The 16113-nt window shown below is 39.8% G+C and overlaps 2 protein-coding genes across 3 annotated transcripts; one reads left to right on the forward strand and one right to left on the reverse strand.

Annotated features, from left to right (window-relative positions):
- LOC148376323 (zona pellucida sperm-binding protein 3-like) lies at positions 1–11717 on the forward strand. Of its 2 annotated transcripts, XM_088346216.1 has the most exons (9): positions 3–554; positions 2779–2894; positions 3104–3207; positions 3881–4058; positions 4136–4253; positions 5538–5620; positions 5693–5916; positions 10774–11007; positions 11090–11280. In XM_088346216.1, the coding sequence occupies exons 1-9, from the start codon at positions 171–173 to the stop codon at positions 11146–11148; spliced, it is 1500 nt and encodes a 499-aa protein (XP_088202342.1). In that variant the 5' UTR covers positions 3–170; the 3' UTR covers positions 11149–11280. The 2 variants fall into 2 exon arrangements, with proteins under 2 accessions (XP_088202336.1, XP_088202342.1); XM_088346210.1 differs by having other exon boundaries at positions 1–554; positions 10774–11717.
- Positions 11718–11882: 165 nt separating this feature from the next.
- On the reverse strand, positions 11883–14411 carry arl14 (ARF like GTPase 14). Its single transcript, XM_088346228.1, has one exon. It carries the CDS (start codon positions 14341–14343, stop codon positions 13729–13731), a length of 615 nt encoding a protein of 204 aa, XP_088202354.1. The 5' UTR covers positions 14344–14411; the 3' UTR covers positions 11883–13728.
- Between the last annotated feature and the right edge of the window lie 1702 nt (positions 14412–16113).

The raw sequence follows: 16113 nt of genomic DNA on the forward strand, positions 1-16113 counted from the left end.
TGCACCTGATGCCAATCATGGCTAATTAAACCGGCGGTGTTTATGATGAAAGTTAATAAAACGGAAAATAAAGAAAACAATACATAGCTTAATGCTATCATCACCGAGGTGCCATTTTGTGACTTTAGCGAAACCTTATAAAAGTTGTGTACATATATATCGAACTTAAAATGGACCTCACCCGTAGTTGGACTGTTTTCGTCTTATTCGCCTTTTTCACCCTCGCTGAAAGCCGCCGATACCACCTGGTCGCATACAACCGAGACGGAGCTCACGAACTCGACCTGGGTTCTCTAGACTTCAGGTCCACTGATGTTCAGACACAGCAGGTAGAAGTTGGTCCCGAACCAGTTCTGGTGAGATGCCACCCGGACTCCATGGAGGTCGTGGTTAAAGCGGACTTGTTCGACACTGGCCTGATGGTGGCGCCGGGAAACTTAAGACTTGGTGTCGATTCGGCGGGTGGAAGTGGGACGTGTCTGGCGAGAGCGACCGGTGACGGCGTGACGTTGACCGTTTGGGCTGAACTCATAGACTGTGGAACTATGCTCTCGGTAGGTTTCTTAAAACGATAGTTTTCTATCCACATTCTTTATCTTTTTATCATGTTCTTAGTATTTTTCGTCTAATTTATTTTTGTTTGTACGTTGCTTTGTTGTGCTTTTGTGTAGTTTCCCTTCTTCTACCCTAGTCATTTTTAGTTCGCCCGTATCCTTATTCATTTCCCTCCTAGTTTCTCAAAGGTTTTTCTTTGGTTATTTTCATTTTTTGTGGTTGCTTCCATTCCATTTTTTTCTATTCTGCTTTTTAGTTTAGTTCTTGGCTTGTATTTTTTCCTCTCGTTTTTTTCTTACACTTTTTTTGTTTTCTCTCCCCACTTTTTTTCTGCTGAGAATAACACTTATTTTTTTTACATATACCAGGGGGGTGTATTTGGCGCCATCTAGTGGTAAACGCCCATAAATTTGAAAATGCAGTACATTTTTTCTGCTTTGAACAATTTTATTGACACTAATAAAAGCAAATAAACCATGTGAGGTTTGAACAATTTTATGAACAATCTTAACAGCAATGACAATATGACGTTTTAACAATTTTTTTCCGACATTTTTAACATCAATTGGTTTGAGCAAATTTATTGACACTAATAACAGCAAATAAACAATGTGAGGTTTGAACAATTTTTTCGAAATCTTAACTTATGCATATTCACAATTTCGTTATATCTGACAATAGGACGTTTTAACAATTTCATATGTTCATTTCTAACAGCACTAAGTTTCTCTTCATATTTTTGCCTTTTTAGTTCAGGCTGTCTGTTGTTTTTGTTATGGTTACCTTAAGAACTCATGGGTTTATATTTTATTTGTAAAAAGTCCACCAACTAGTCAAAACACCTCGATACAAAGGGAAACTATTTGGCGTCATCTAGTGGTGAATACTAATAAATGTGGAAATCCAGTACACGTGTATTCATTTCTAAAAGCACTAAGTTTCTCTTGATATATTTTCGCCTCTTTAGTTCAGCCTGTCGGTTTTTTATGGCTACCTAAAGAACCTCTGTGTTTATATATAATTCCCAAAAAAGTCCACCAACCAGTTAGAACACCTCGCTACAAAGGGAAAATATTTGGCGTCATCTAGTGGTAAACGCCCACGAATTTTAAGTCATGTTTAGTTGTATAGCTCAGGGGTGGCGATCACGTGGCTCTAGAGCCGCTGTTATGCCGAGAAATGCATCCCTGGCGAGATTTGCATCCCATAAATACTATAAGCACTTTTACCTCGTTTTATCACACTTTAATATCGCTTTTCGGGAAATTAATGGCGAACATATAACCAAAACCATTTTGTCTTTGTATTTGTTGGGAATGTAATCGAACGGTAATGCACACCGTATATAAATCACTTTTGAGAACTGTTATGCACTCTACCATAAAGCTTATCCTGAAATACTCTTTATGGTAGAGTGCATAACTGTTTTAATACGAGCGATTTGAGTAGAGATATAAAAGTGAGATAAAACGAGGTAAACGTGGTTATAGTAGCTAGGGGATGCAAATCTCGGCAGGGATGCATTTCTCGGCATAACACCGCATGCCAATAAGAATGCGGCTCTTTGCCTCATCATATTTGCTATATACTTTGTCTCTTTGCCTTGTTTCATGTTTAGGTTTTCTTTTGTGTGTATTGAGGGTGGACACTTTTCTTGAAATCAACACAAGAACAATGCTTGTATTGTAAGGAGAGGAGTGTTATGGGAAATAATGTTTTTAAGTGTGTGTTTGTGTGTGTCTCTGTTATGGCAGGTCACGGCGTGGTGTGGCTCTGTCTCAGTTAAAAATTTCGGCTCTTTGTGTCAAACTTGTTCACCACCCCTGGTATAGCCCTTAATCACAAAGGGTCTCAAACTGCTGCAAAGATAAGACTATTGTAAACTACAGGCTATTAAACACCATCCCCTGATCTAAAACCTACATGAGGGCAAACAATACAGATATTATCGAGTGGAAACATATAATTTATTTGAATTACTGTAATTTGTCTTTGCATAAACATGTCAACTAATCGGTAATTCTAATAATTTGAGCCTTTTCAGTTCAGGCTGACGATTTTTAAGTTTTTTTTCTGTTATGATGACTTATTAGTTAATGTGGCTGTTCTACAACTTCACCACCAGCTGTCACTACTGCACATTGCTCGTTTAAAAGTAGAATCTTTTTTTCTCTTTATACGACCACTGCTGAATAGACATTGAATGCCTTTTCATTTTCATAGTCGACACAGGACAAGATAATCTACTCCAATGTGCTGGTCTACTCACCTGAGCAATCATCTGACGGGTTGTTCCGACTGGACGGGGCAAACATTCCAGTCGAGTGCCATTTTGACAAGTATTATTTTTTCCTATCCATCCTAATTTGTTTCGCAAACGTCGGGAAATATTGAACTTGCTTCTTTAAGCGCCACATCAAATTACTTTTTCCATATTTGGCCCCTTTGACGTATCTGAATAGTCATATTGGATATCCTAAAATCTGCTTTAAAGGACGAATTGGATTTGAAATGATTACCAATGAAATTGATGAAGTTTTGTTTTTAGGAGGTATTCTCTGGGCGGAATTTCTCTGCATCCCGGCTGGATTCCATCAGTCTCGGTGGCCTCAGCTGAGAGTCACATTGACTTCAAACTGCGCCTCATGACTGGTGCTGTATTCTCAAATTTTTATTACTCATTTTCTGGGGGGTTCTGTTAGTTTTAATTTTGTATCTTGCACAATAAATCAGACATGTACCCAAAATACATTATGGGCGTAAAAGTGAAACTCTTGGCGGAAATACCAGAATGGCAGCACCGCAAAGTAATGTAAATTAAACTCTCTGCTCATAGCTTACCACCATCTAATTAATTTTGATGACTCATTAAATGTCCCACACAATGTTTTTATGAAACTGCTGAACTGTAGACAGTAAGCTCTGAAGTAATGGCATATAAACATTATCCAAAGTCTGGCTAATGCCACTCACAAACCCCAGAGAGAATGTTTTGTTGGTAAAAGCTTGGCAGACCAGCGTTTTTAAGAGTTATCCTTAATCCTTGTGTGTAAAATTAAAAAAGGCAGACATGTCATGCAAAAACTCACCCCCCTGGAGTGTAAGCCGTTTTCACAAGTCTCACGTCGCTTTTGGTCAAAAAGTCACGTCTTAACAGATAATGCATTCTTGGTGTTCTTCTTTTGATAAATATTTTGGTGCATTCCTGAATAAAATCTTTTCCTGACATTAGAGTATGTGCTTTAATTGATACTTGATGCTGTAGTTGGATCTTAATTTGAGTTAAAGCTATAACCTTGGCTTTTCGACTGCTCTTCCGCCCCAGACAATTGGCTGTTTGAGAGGCGCTCATATACATATTTTCTGGGGGACCCAATGCACTTTGAGGTGTCCGCCATGGTTCGAAAACATAAGCCCTTGCGTGTTTACGTCGATCATTGTGTCGCCACGGCCGTCCAGGACCCGCAAGCTGCTTTAAGATACGACTTTATTGAGCATAACGGGTGAGCACACATGGAATTATCCCCCAGCTCTTGCGCCTATCACATGACCAACATTACTTTCCTATATATCCCACCAGATGTCTCTCTGATGCCTTCCATACAAACTCCAGCTCTCAGTTTCTGCCCAGAATTGTGGGTCACACGCTTCAATTTCAGATGGAAGCGTTCAGGTTTCATCATCAGCCCAACAGTCAGGTTAACATCTCACATTTTTAAATACCATCAAAATTTTGTGGGGGAAAAAAGGGTTCATTTTTGACCCAATTTCATTGTAATTAGATTTAGATGCTCATCTGTGGAAATTTACGTTAGCCAGAAGTAAAATAGTTTCCTTGGATATGAAATTATTCAGTTTTGAGGTGTGGATTGCAAGGGGAATTTGTTGCATGGCACTGGATAGTAGCCTAGGGGAATTGGATGTGTTTCAAACCTCCAGTGCTCGAGGTAAAAACTTTGGTACCACTGTAATTTATTTAAAATACTGCAAATATTTATATTTTATTATGCCAGTTTATATCAAATTTTGTACTACAAATTTCCTGTAAACTAAAATCGAAGAAAAAATGAGCGTTTCTAATTCTTGTATTGAGTGTGGTGGTGTTCCTTGATTATTTATGGTGCATGAGTGCCGTCTGCTAGAGACTTGCAGTTATGGCAGGTTTGATAAATGGTTTCTTTAAGTCATGGTTATTTGTTTAGCCCTTAATCACAAGGAATCTCAAAAGGCTACACAGACCAGATTATAAGTAATTTCTTTCTAAAGCCCTTTAACACAAGTTTTAAAGGTATGGAAAGCCTACCATTACACCTTCCTCTGATCTGAAACCTACATGAAGGCAAGGAACTATTCACCTTTTAGTGTTCCGATATTTGAGCTGGTACAGTGGGATTGTGGGTGGATGCAGACAAAGACTACATATTAAAATAAGGTGATTTTAAAGTTTGGGAGAATTGTCATGACTTTAAAAGACTGTTGCTTTAATTGCCTGATTCGTCATTGCCCTTGTCAATTGGTCATGGCTTTATTCATTAGCAAGGCTAGCTCTTTGCCAACCTTGTATTTTCTATTTCTATATTTCAAGCAGTTTCCTTTAATCTTGCTTCTCCCTTTAGCATCACTGCAAGTCTTGGGACGTAATGATAAATTGGTTTGTTACACAAGAGGCTGTACTGAACTAAGAGCGAAATGGAGCATTGTGGGAGGGAGTTCAGCCATTGGCATATCAGCCTCTTAATGCCAAATAGTAGACAAGCATATTAGACATGTAACTTGCAGAGTCATATGCACTAAAATCAAAGTTTATATTTTGTAAGTCATTGGTCACAAAATGATTGGTCGTCTGATGGTGGGGAAAATGCTGTACTGAGGGACCGAGAAGCTTCATATTCCACATTGTAACACAGAAACTTGGTCATGAGAGAACAACATAACCCAGGGGTTATGGTCTTGGGAAATGAGTAATAATGTTTGTGTCAAAGGTTTACATCACTTGCTGGTTGAGGGCAGTTCCAGACCCAGCAATTGGCTCTCGAAGCAGGGCCTGCTCATTTATTGACAAAAGGTACCTCACATAGCATCACTGCATGTTAAACTTTCCTGAAGAATAAAAATCATGTTCTGTCACTTTACACAGATGGAGGTCTGCAGATGGAGAACACAGCAACTGCAGAACCTGCGATCCATTTGAAGCTGCAAAGGAAACTGCCACGGTTGCCGACACACAGAATTCTGGATGGGATCCCGCTCCAAGTGAACCAAGGGAACCGACTGATTATCTGACTGTCCATCCTGAGACGTTGCAAAGACACAAATCTCCAGAGCCTTTTTTCGGCCCGCGGGGATTTGATTACAAATCAGGTGAGAAGTGAGAAAATGCATTTGCCGGACTGTCGTTTCATTTGAGCAAATGGTAAGTTTTTATTTTTCAGTTGTTCAACCAGTGTGTGGTGAAACCGTGTTTAGCGTCACTGGAAATTGCCTAATAATTATTTTTTGAACAAACCATGCCATTGTTCGTAACTTTGCTTTCGTCTGGCATCAACCAAGTAACATTCATATATATCGATAGGTGGCGGCTTATTCCTAAATTTCCCTTTTTATATACTCGTATACTCACTATTTGCTCATAAGGTAGTACAGGGAAATATATTTATCTTGGTTATTGTTTTAGAAAAAATGACTTAAAATGGTAAACTAACACTAATTGTGCTGATTTTCAAAAGGGTTGAACAAAATTGTTTTCCAATGACACATTCTGTGCTCATTTTAAGTATTTTAGTTTTCCAAAACAAAATGAGAAAAATCGCAATACTATAACTAGTTGAAAAAAAAAAAAAGTAAAATACAAATGACAGCAAAATAATCAAAATGAATAACCTGTTGCCTCCTGACTTATGATGACTTAAGATGATAAAAGCTGTATAACAAGAACCGGTGCAGGGTAATTTATTAACTTTTTGTTTGGAGCTGTTAAAGGTTGCATTGCAAAAAATACTAATTGGTAATCGTGCAAATAATGGTTACATCTATTTTTTTTTTTTTTTTCAGCAAAACACAAGTCAGAACGTAGGGAAAAGAAATTGTTCTGCTGACCAAGCTCCAACTTTTCCTCCTTCACCTTTTTCTTCGATTTCAATTTTTTTTGTAGTTGTGAAATTCGCATTGTATCTATGCATCTTGATTGGTGGGAAAGAAAAATAAAAACATCTTAGACTAACAAAAAAGGAAACTGATGCCAGGAATTGGAAACCATTTTTGACTGATAATCTGCCTCTGGGTGTTTCTTGGATCAGTTAAGCATTTGCATTCCCTTTTCAATAAAATTTTTATTCATCCATTCCCCCAACCCCCCCCCCCCCCCCGCCGCCCCCCTTTTAAAAAAAAAATATATATATATATTTTTCAGGTGGAGTCGTCCAGGTTGGGCCTCTCACTGTGGAATAGACTTGATTCAAGATACCTTCAGCCTGGTCAAGGATACAAAAAGAATTGCAACCTGGAATCATTTATTCCTTACCTTGCCTTCCATCTCTGTAGTGTTGTAGACATGTCTCTCCCTCTCAAATAAACACGTTTTACACGGCCAGTGTCTTTTTTTTTTTTTTTTTTTTTTTTTTTTTTAAATTCAAACAGTTTACGAATGGTTGTTTTTCCCATATCATATTACGGGGACTTAAAATTACATTTGCAAACAATCATCGTTGTCTGGTTTCAAGGCACTTTGGATCATTAGCTTAAAAATTACTTGGAAAGATGCACAATCTTTCCAAGTACACAAACTATCTGGACTCGTTTGCGTCAACCCAATGTATTGGCGGTTCTATATAGAGGGGATGCTATTAAGGAGCACTTCCTTCCATTACTGCCCACAGCCTGCCCATCATGCAGTCACTATTGATCCATTGTTGTGCGGCAGTGCCTGAGGTAACATTTTTGAAGTGTTTTGTTCTGGAGATTAAACATGGAAAATTTTTAATTTCACTAGTATTTGTAAGTGCATAAATGAAGGAATTGAAGTAATTTTTAGGAATGCTTATGCAAGTTTTTAGTTGCGTTGCAACACTCGTTTAATGGAAACGCCCTGAAAATGAGTACTGTAGTTAAAGCAAGAGACCCATTGGAAACATGTCTCCTGAATAACAACACTTCTGCTGCCAATCATTTCATGTCTTGCATCATAAGTCATTTTATCAATTTAGAAATAAGTTTTAATCATGACAGTTGGCATTTTTAGTGGTTCTTAATTTGTTTCCCTTCCTCACGTTGGCAACAGCACAGGCTTTAAATCCTTGGATAAATGAGCACTTTCACGTGGGATTTAATGAAATTGGATTGGAAGTGATGCAACCGAATGAGTCGAGGAGCCTAGTGACTCACTAGTCAAACATTACAAACCAAGTTTCAACAATTTGATATATATTTATAGGGTTGCAAGATTACTTTCCTGCATCTAAAGAAGTATAACTCTACCTCTCGCTCCTAACGTCTCACAATGGCTCAGGATGTGTGCAGGCTGTTTGAGATTACAGTACAGGCTTCTGAATTCAAGTGAGTACATTGAGTTTTGTTTAGTTTTATTTTTTGTCGCACTATGTTGGTGCGTGAATGCTTATTTAAGTTTTACGGCTTGTTGCTTAGGGCGGCACAGTGGTTACTGTGTGTGCAGCACAGTTCTGAGGTCATGAGATCGAACTTTCCTGGGCGGAGTTTGCATGTTCTCCTCGTGCTTGCATGGGTTTCCTCCCGGCACTCCGGTTTCCTCACACATTCCAAAAACATGCATGTCAGGGTAATAGTCCGGTCCAAATTGTCCCTAGAAAGTAATGAGCGAGCGAATTGTTTGTCTCTGTGTGCCTTGCAACTGGGTGGCAACCAGTTCAGGGTGTCCACTGCCCGCAGATAGCTGGGATGGGCTCCAGCACCCCTGCGACCCTACTGAGGATAAACGGTGCAGATAATAAATGGATGGAATGGCTTGTTGCTTAGCATCGACAGCTGCCGCATGTTTGTAAAGGAGCATCTTGAGACACAATACTTTTCTTTTTCACACATTCAGTTTCCTGCACAAATTTTGTTTTGTATTCCTTTTGTCAAATCATGTGCCACAATGATTGTTCCCACTGCTGAATTGGCCAAATTTTATGTTTCTACTAGATGTAGTTTTCCCCTCAATGCATCATTTTGATTTATTTTGGCTACAAATGAATACTGCTAAAATAATGGCACTTGACAAATACTTGTTTTTTTTTCTTAGCCAAGGCATATGTGACATTATTAGAGCACTTGTACAATGTTTTGAGGAGACATTTTTCTTATCGTGAATGCACTCATAATTGTATTCATATTCACTTTCTGCAATAGGACAGTTTTCTTATTATAGTCATTACAGTTGTAGTTAACAAAGTAAACAAAAATGATCACACAAAATTAATTTTAAATGTAGTAAAAGAAACTGCCTCAAAGAGGCAGGATTTTATCAGTATCTAGAAAAAAAGCATTTGGCATCCCTAGGTTTTAGAAGAAATCATGCTATATTGTAGTTTAACCCCCCAGATTGGGAGCCAGTTTACGTCGACACTGTAAACTCCTGTTATTTTTCCTTTAAAAGCTTAAAATTACTTTTTATCATGAATAACGCCATTTTCTTTTAAACAGCAATACTGATACTTCTGGATCGCTTTAAACAGTACAGATCCAAATGCGTACAAATAGAAAAATTATATCTTTTCCGTATCCTTTTGCACAATATTGCTTCTGACGTAATCGCATTATTTTATTCATGCAAATTTACCTCTAATTTCTTCCAACTTAAGCTAGTTTTCATGCAATATCTTGTTATTATTGTAAATGTAAATGGTCTGCATTTATATAGTGCTTTTCAAGTCAATGAAGACCTTCCAAAGCGCTTTACAATGTGCTCTACACCCTTCCCTTTTACACACTAACTAACCGATAGCCATGCAAGCCACCTACCTGCTATCAGGGGCATTAGGGATTCAGTGTCTTGCCCAAGGACACTTCGACATATAACACGGAGGAGCTGGGACTCGCACCTGCGATCTCTTGTTTCCAAGACAAGCGCTCTACCACCTTATCTAATTTGATAAGTCTTTATTTGGTAAGGTTGTGTCTGGTGAGGCACAGTCAGATTTACAAAAAAAATGAACTTAACATCCTGGGTATTATTTAATTGGCAAGGCAAAAAAGCAAGATATAGACTTGCATAGAAACATATTTTATTGTAATAACTCATTAAGTTTGTCATTTCTTTTAAATAAAAACATCAATTGATGGGTAATGTTCCATTTTTAAGACGTCAATGCAACGAGAAGAAATAACTGTATAGCTTGACTTGCTGTTAGTGTAATAATACTGTCATAAATTCAATTGTTTGGGGCTGAGGTGTGCGCCGAATCATAAATTGGGTTTCACTCCATGAGGCAAAAGATTTACATGCCTCAATCTGCATCTGTAGACGCTCAGCACAATAATAAGTTACAAACTAATTGTATTAATAATATTGTCATGGTAAAATCAGTGTTTTGGAAAAAGAACATTTAAAAAATTTTGAAGTTAAATGAGAAAGAACTGAATTATTGTGATAATTTAACATTCCATTTTAATAATGAAAGGTGAGGCATAAACCGATCTACCTCCCCTGACTGCACGTCACAATCTTGCAGTGCCACGTTTAATCCAATTGTAAACCATGTTACACTGGTGAGGCATAAACCGATCTACTTCCCCTGACTGCACGTCACAATCCTGCAGTGCCACGTTTAATCCAATTGTAAACCATGTTACACTACCTTATCAATGACAAAGTTCTATTTTCATACCATCCCGTCTTAATTCTGGTGCAACTGCAGTGTACCACTGCGAACCATTTGACCACACGAGACCACTTTTGTAGAGAAGCTTTTAATCTATTAACATTTTATCATCGGGGTCTTTTATCATGTGCCTTTACGAGCATCTCCATCACCTTTGGTCAGCATCTCTTTTGGTAAAAGTTCCTGGGGGTCTTGGGATCCATGGCTGGGATTCTGAGGACTGCTATGTCTGTTCAGTGGTAAATCACCACCAGTGGGGCTTGATTTCCCGGGCGCCTTTTTACTTTCATAGCAAATGAATACACATGTGAGGTTGCAACTCATCCAACTGTAATGACCTGGCTGAGTGCATAATAAATGCATTGGGCTTTTTGTGTTTCAGAGCAAATGCGAATGATGCTTCCCGCCCCTTGCACTGGCTCACTCCCATCACTCGCCGAGATGTTGTCCCACTTGACTCTCCTCAGCGTGTGTTCTGTTCTTGGCAGCCGCCCTATCCAGCGATGCGGGCCGGTGTTTTGCCGCGACGACCAGGAATGCTGCACCCGTGGAAACGCCAGCGCCTGTTGCAAACCCCCAGGAGACGGGGACTACTACAACGTCGCCATGGTGACTCGTAAACTTTCCGGCGTTCTCATCATGTTACTCCTCTTCGCTTTGGGATACCTGGTCCAGCGTGTGTTGTGTTCCCGGTCCAGGCAGCTTGGACAGAATGAAGACGGGGGGGCGGCCGTCACCGCTTCCCGGGAACTGCTGATGGAGAGCTCCACGCCGGACAGCGTCCAGGACGGCAGAATCTCGGCCCACCTGCCCACGTATGACCAGTGCAAGCGCCTGCCCACTTATGAGGAGACAGTACGGTATGGACAATCTCAATCTTCTGAAGGAGAAACTACCTGACAAAGTGGATGTTACCTTTGAATATACACCGGAGGATTACTGTCAACAAGGAAGCAATTCCTAACTAGGTACTATTAAAGCTGACTTGAACGGCATTTTGCTGATGGTGAATAATTCTCCATTACCTCAAGGAAGATCTGGAATTAACTTAATAATTTTGCGTTTCCTCTGTTCTAAGTGCTCTAAACCACATGTGAAAACCTTTTACTTGTGATTACTCGTAAACAATTTTTTAATCACCATGAAAAGTATCAATTCTAGGAATGCACTATAATATTTTTTTCCTACAGATAAGACAAAAGCTTTCTTCTGCAGCCTAATACTGTGTTTATTATGTGACAATACCTCACTTCTAAACCGCACACAAGTGTTCCAATACTCAATGTCACACATATTAAAAAATAATCGCTCATTCTTATCATGTGACATTGTTGTTTTCATTAAAAAGTATCTCCTAAGTGGAATGGAAAAAAAACAATTTTGGATATGCCTTTTTCCCAACAGCTCCGATTTATACAATCCAGTGAATGAACTGACGCTCAACAGTCTTCCAATTGGGCTCTTTGACTTGAATTCAACGCAATAACAGAATTTAAGAAAAACATTTATTGAGAAATGATTTTCAAAATTTTAATCTGACAAGCAACAAATTCCCGACAAAGGTGATAATTGAAATTTTACATTGAAAACCAAAACGATAAAAGCTTACAAAGCTGAACATTTTACAAATTACCACAAATCACTGCAATAAAAATATTTTTACTTGTTTTGCATAATACATTTAAATACCCTAAAATCCATTGAAATAAAAACAAACCCCATTTTTGTAGGTTCTAGCATTTAACAAAAGTACAGTGTAATGTTTCCGTACTGCAGTGGTTGGCACATTCGCTTAACACGCGAAATGTCCTGCAGAGGGATGGGGGCCACCAGGCTGTCTTTGCCCAAGACACGCCACAGGAAAAGGGGCCCCTACGACCCAAGTGAGATTCAACCACCCAGCTGTTTAAACGCTTTTTACTACTCTCAAATGGTAACGGGTGAAACTCTTTAGCCAATCAGTGTGCAGAACACAATGCACGATGCAAATTGAAGTAGCAAACTGTGATAAGTGAACCGCGTTATAGCGAGAATTATTACAGTATCAGAGTATTTTCTGCTCTATAAGGCGCACCCCCAAAAAAGTCTTTTGTCATTTTCCATATATAAGGCACACCGAACTACAAGGCTCTACTGTAGGAACGTCAAAAAAAGCGGTTAAATAGGTCAGTCAATCTTTATTAAACCCTTAACAGTCTCAACGTCGGACTGTTGAGAAGCAAATACGTGTCTCAGACACGTACTACGCGGTGTCTGTACGATGTCACCAGTCACTGAAATGCATCAGGCCACATATTATTCGAAAGCTTAACTCTTGGGATCCAAGATATGCTGATCATTAAAAAAATATGCTCATCACAGAAACATCGCAATCAGTCCGAAACAAGATATCCGAAAAATATAAAGCTAGGGTAGCTCACCAAAGATGTCGTATTGCAGCCATCACATTTGATGATAATGTGCAACCATTGTCCCTTTACATTCGTGAGCGTAGTGAATCCAACAGTGTAAAATGTTTATGTACTCCAAAACACGCAATAATGACAAATTTAAAAAAAATCTGCAGGAATGCATCTCTATCCATGGAGATTGCTTGTTACTAGCAGTCTGTTAAGCTCTATAAAATTATTCATTCCAGGCCGTAGACCAACCTAACATGTGATTCACATCTTTTTCGACCAATTGTAGGCTTGGTTTTACCCCGGTTTAGCCTGTACGAGCCTGTAAATGATAGTAAATTACACGCCTCTTTTACTTCCGGATAACTTTAGCCTATGGTGACAGATTCAAACGATGATTGACATATTCGTTAGGAAATGAAACGCCGGTGTCTATATATATATATATATATATATATATATATATATATACACCAGCATGAACTGCACACTACTTCTACAGGGGAAAATTGAGTTGGCGGCTGCTTACCGTAGTTGGGAGACCTGTTGCGACTCAATATTGATCCATATATAAGGCACACCGTACTATATCAGGTTTTGAAAACAAAAATCAAGGTTTTTGGGTGCACCTTCTAGTGTAGAAAATACGGTACATTTATTTCATGGTAATCTACCCTTTCATTTCAGGTTTTGGATTTTTAAATGGCCACTAGAAGTCATCCGATACTAGTATTCATGTACACGGATACCTGGTATCGGTACTTGCTGTAAATCCAATGTCCAAAAGTCATCTGGTGTAGAGTAAAACGGGTTTGTTCAAGTATTAACATTTTTCAAAATGATTAGAATTTTCAACCATTCTGATATGGTAAACAAAAACTTTTCCATTTTGCCAAAAAAGTATTTGAAATAGGAAGGTGAAAAGTCCAAATTCGGGTTCAATGATGAACAGACCTGCTTTTCATGTAATTGACTGTGCTCTTCAAGTTCTCCTTGACTGCGGCGGTGGAGGATTCCGAAGGCAGTTTGACGACATGCGCGAGCCATTGGAGAGCGTTTGGCAGGCCGCTGCCTGTGGCTGCTGAGCAAGGCATGACCGCCCAATCCCGGTTACCGCAGATGGTGCGCAACCAGAAAGCCTCATTGATCTCATGCAGAGTCATGCGGCCTTCGACATCCTGCTTGTTAGCTAGCACAAGAAGCGGAAGCCCGCGCAGTCGCTCGCTCCTCAACGTACGTTCCAGTTCCCGCCCGGCCTCCGCCGTCCTATCCCGATCGGCGCTGTCCACCACAAAAACCACGGCGGCTGTGTCCTGGTGGAAGCTGGGCCAATGGCGCCGCATCTCCGGCTGGCCGCCCACATCCCACACGGTCAGGGCCAGGTTCTTCTTTTTTTTCTTTACATCAAGCATTTCCACATTGAAGCCGATGGTGGGCACCGTACCCACCAGCCTTTGGTGTTTCATCTTGTAAAGTAGGGTTGACTTTCCGGCGTTGTCCAGGCCCAGGAGGAGGACCCGTGCCTCGGGTTGTGAGGAGCCCCGCTGCCCCATTTGGCCAACTGCTGCTGCCTAAGCGGAGGCGTTTTTAGCTTGCTACCTGCTGGAATGTGCTTTTTCAAGGTGTGTCCTCTCTCAAACGTCACTTGCTTTCCTAGAGGCGTTCCAACTGACTGACATTAATGGATCAACTATTAACGCTATGGAGCACAGGAGAAAGTTCATTTTTAAAGCGTGTGAGCACATTTTGCCTAAAGGGGCCTTGACTTTTTTTGTTTTTTACCTCACCCAATGGTGTAGGTTTTGGTCTTGGCATTGGTGGGGCCATAGCGCATTTTTTTAAGTTATCATGTAATATTGGTAGGGACAAAACAATGGTTGCTCAATATTGGTTGGGACGTGTCCCCTCTGTTAATGTCAAAACTAAGCTCCTGACCATATTTTTTATTTTTTCCATTGAAATGAGTAGTCACATATATTTGTGATACCCCTCATCACAAAATGTTTCATGGACTGCTCAGACCACCATTGCAACATTCCAAACAGAAACCTACATGAAGACAAAAAAAAACCTCAATAAATTCTCTACACAGGGAAAATTAAACCTGGAAAGGTGTAGCACGAGGTAAACCCCCTTCCAGGAGGACCATGCTGCAATGGATTTTGCAATGGCTATCCTCCCATAACCCAAACTTAATTAATTCATAAAAAAAAAACACCCAAATATTCCTAATGCACCTGTAGATCATCATCAAAAAACGTATCTGCAAAAATATTTTTATTTGAATAAAAAAATTTGTCATTCTTTTTGGAGCTATTCTGTTACACAGTACATTTCAACATAAAAATTATTTCAGAGATATTTTTCACATCATAGCAAAATAGTGTATAGTAAGTACTACTTAGACCTAGTATACTTGTATATTGGTAAATAACATTAATCTCATCTCATCTCATCAGCCGTACCGCTTATGCTCATTAGGGTCGCGGGGGGGGGGGGGGGGCTGGAGCCCATCCCAGCCATCTCCAGGCAGTGGGCAGGGGACACCCTGAACTGGTTGCCAGCCAATCGCAGGGCACACAGGGACAGACAAGTCATTCGCTCATTCACACCTAGGGACAATTCGGACCGGCCAATTCACCTGAAATGCATGTTTTTGGAATGTGGGAGGAAACCGGAGTGCCCGGAGGAAACCCACGCAAGCACGGGGAGAACATACAAACTCCGCACAGGATGTCTGGAGCTGGATTTGAACCCACGACAGGTTCCCATGACATGAACTGTGCCGCACAAGCGCTAACCACTGCGCCGCCGTGCTGCCTAAATAACATTAATAAAAGGGAAAAATGTTTTATTTTCCTGTGATGTGACTTGAGTTGGTACAGTGGAGTTAGTGAATGGATGCAGTGGAGGGAAGATATGGCAAATAAATATTCAAAGTGATTTTGAAACATTCACTTGTGTTGATTGTCACGCCCTTACAAAACTTTATTTTATATCATCCTTATTCTTAACAGTTATCCCAATATTTAATTGTCACTGCCATTTTCCTTTGAGAGAGAACTGATTATCCAAGCTTTGTTTCTTTGATAGTCATGTTTTTGCTTCTTTCTTAAGCAAGTCTTGGGACCAAGACCTAATAAGTACAGTATTGCATCTCACCAACTTGCAAAGCCTTTATGTAGCACATGAGATTCTGAACTGCATGAAAAAAGAGGCACTTTGACAGGTATTTCAGCCAATAGCATACCAGCATTTTCAAAAAGGCCTGACGCAAACTGATCACAGACCGGCAGTGGCTCAGGAGGTAGAGCGCTCATCTT

Source organism: Urocampus carinirostris, chromosome 1 (genome assembly GCF_059441175.1).
Source record: "Urocampus carinirostris isolate Australia breed hairy pipefish chromosome 1, RoL_Ucar_1.0, whole genome shotgun sequence".
NCBI lineage: Eukaryota > Metazoa > Chordata > Actinopteri > Syngnathiformes > Syngnathidae > Urocampus > Urocampus carinirostris.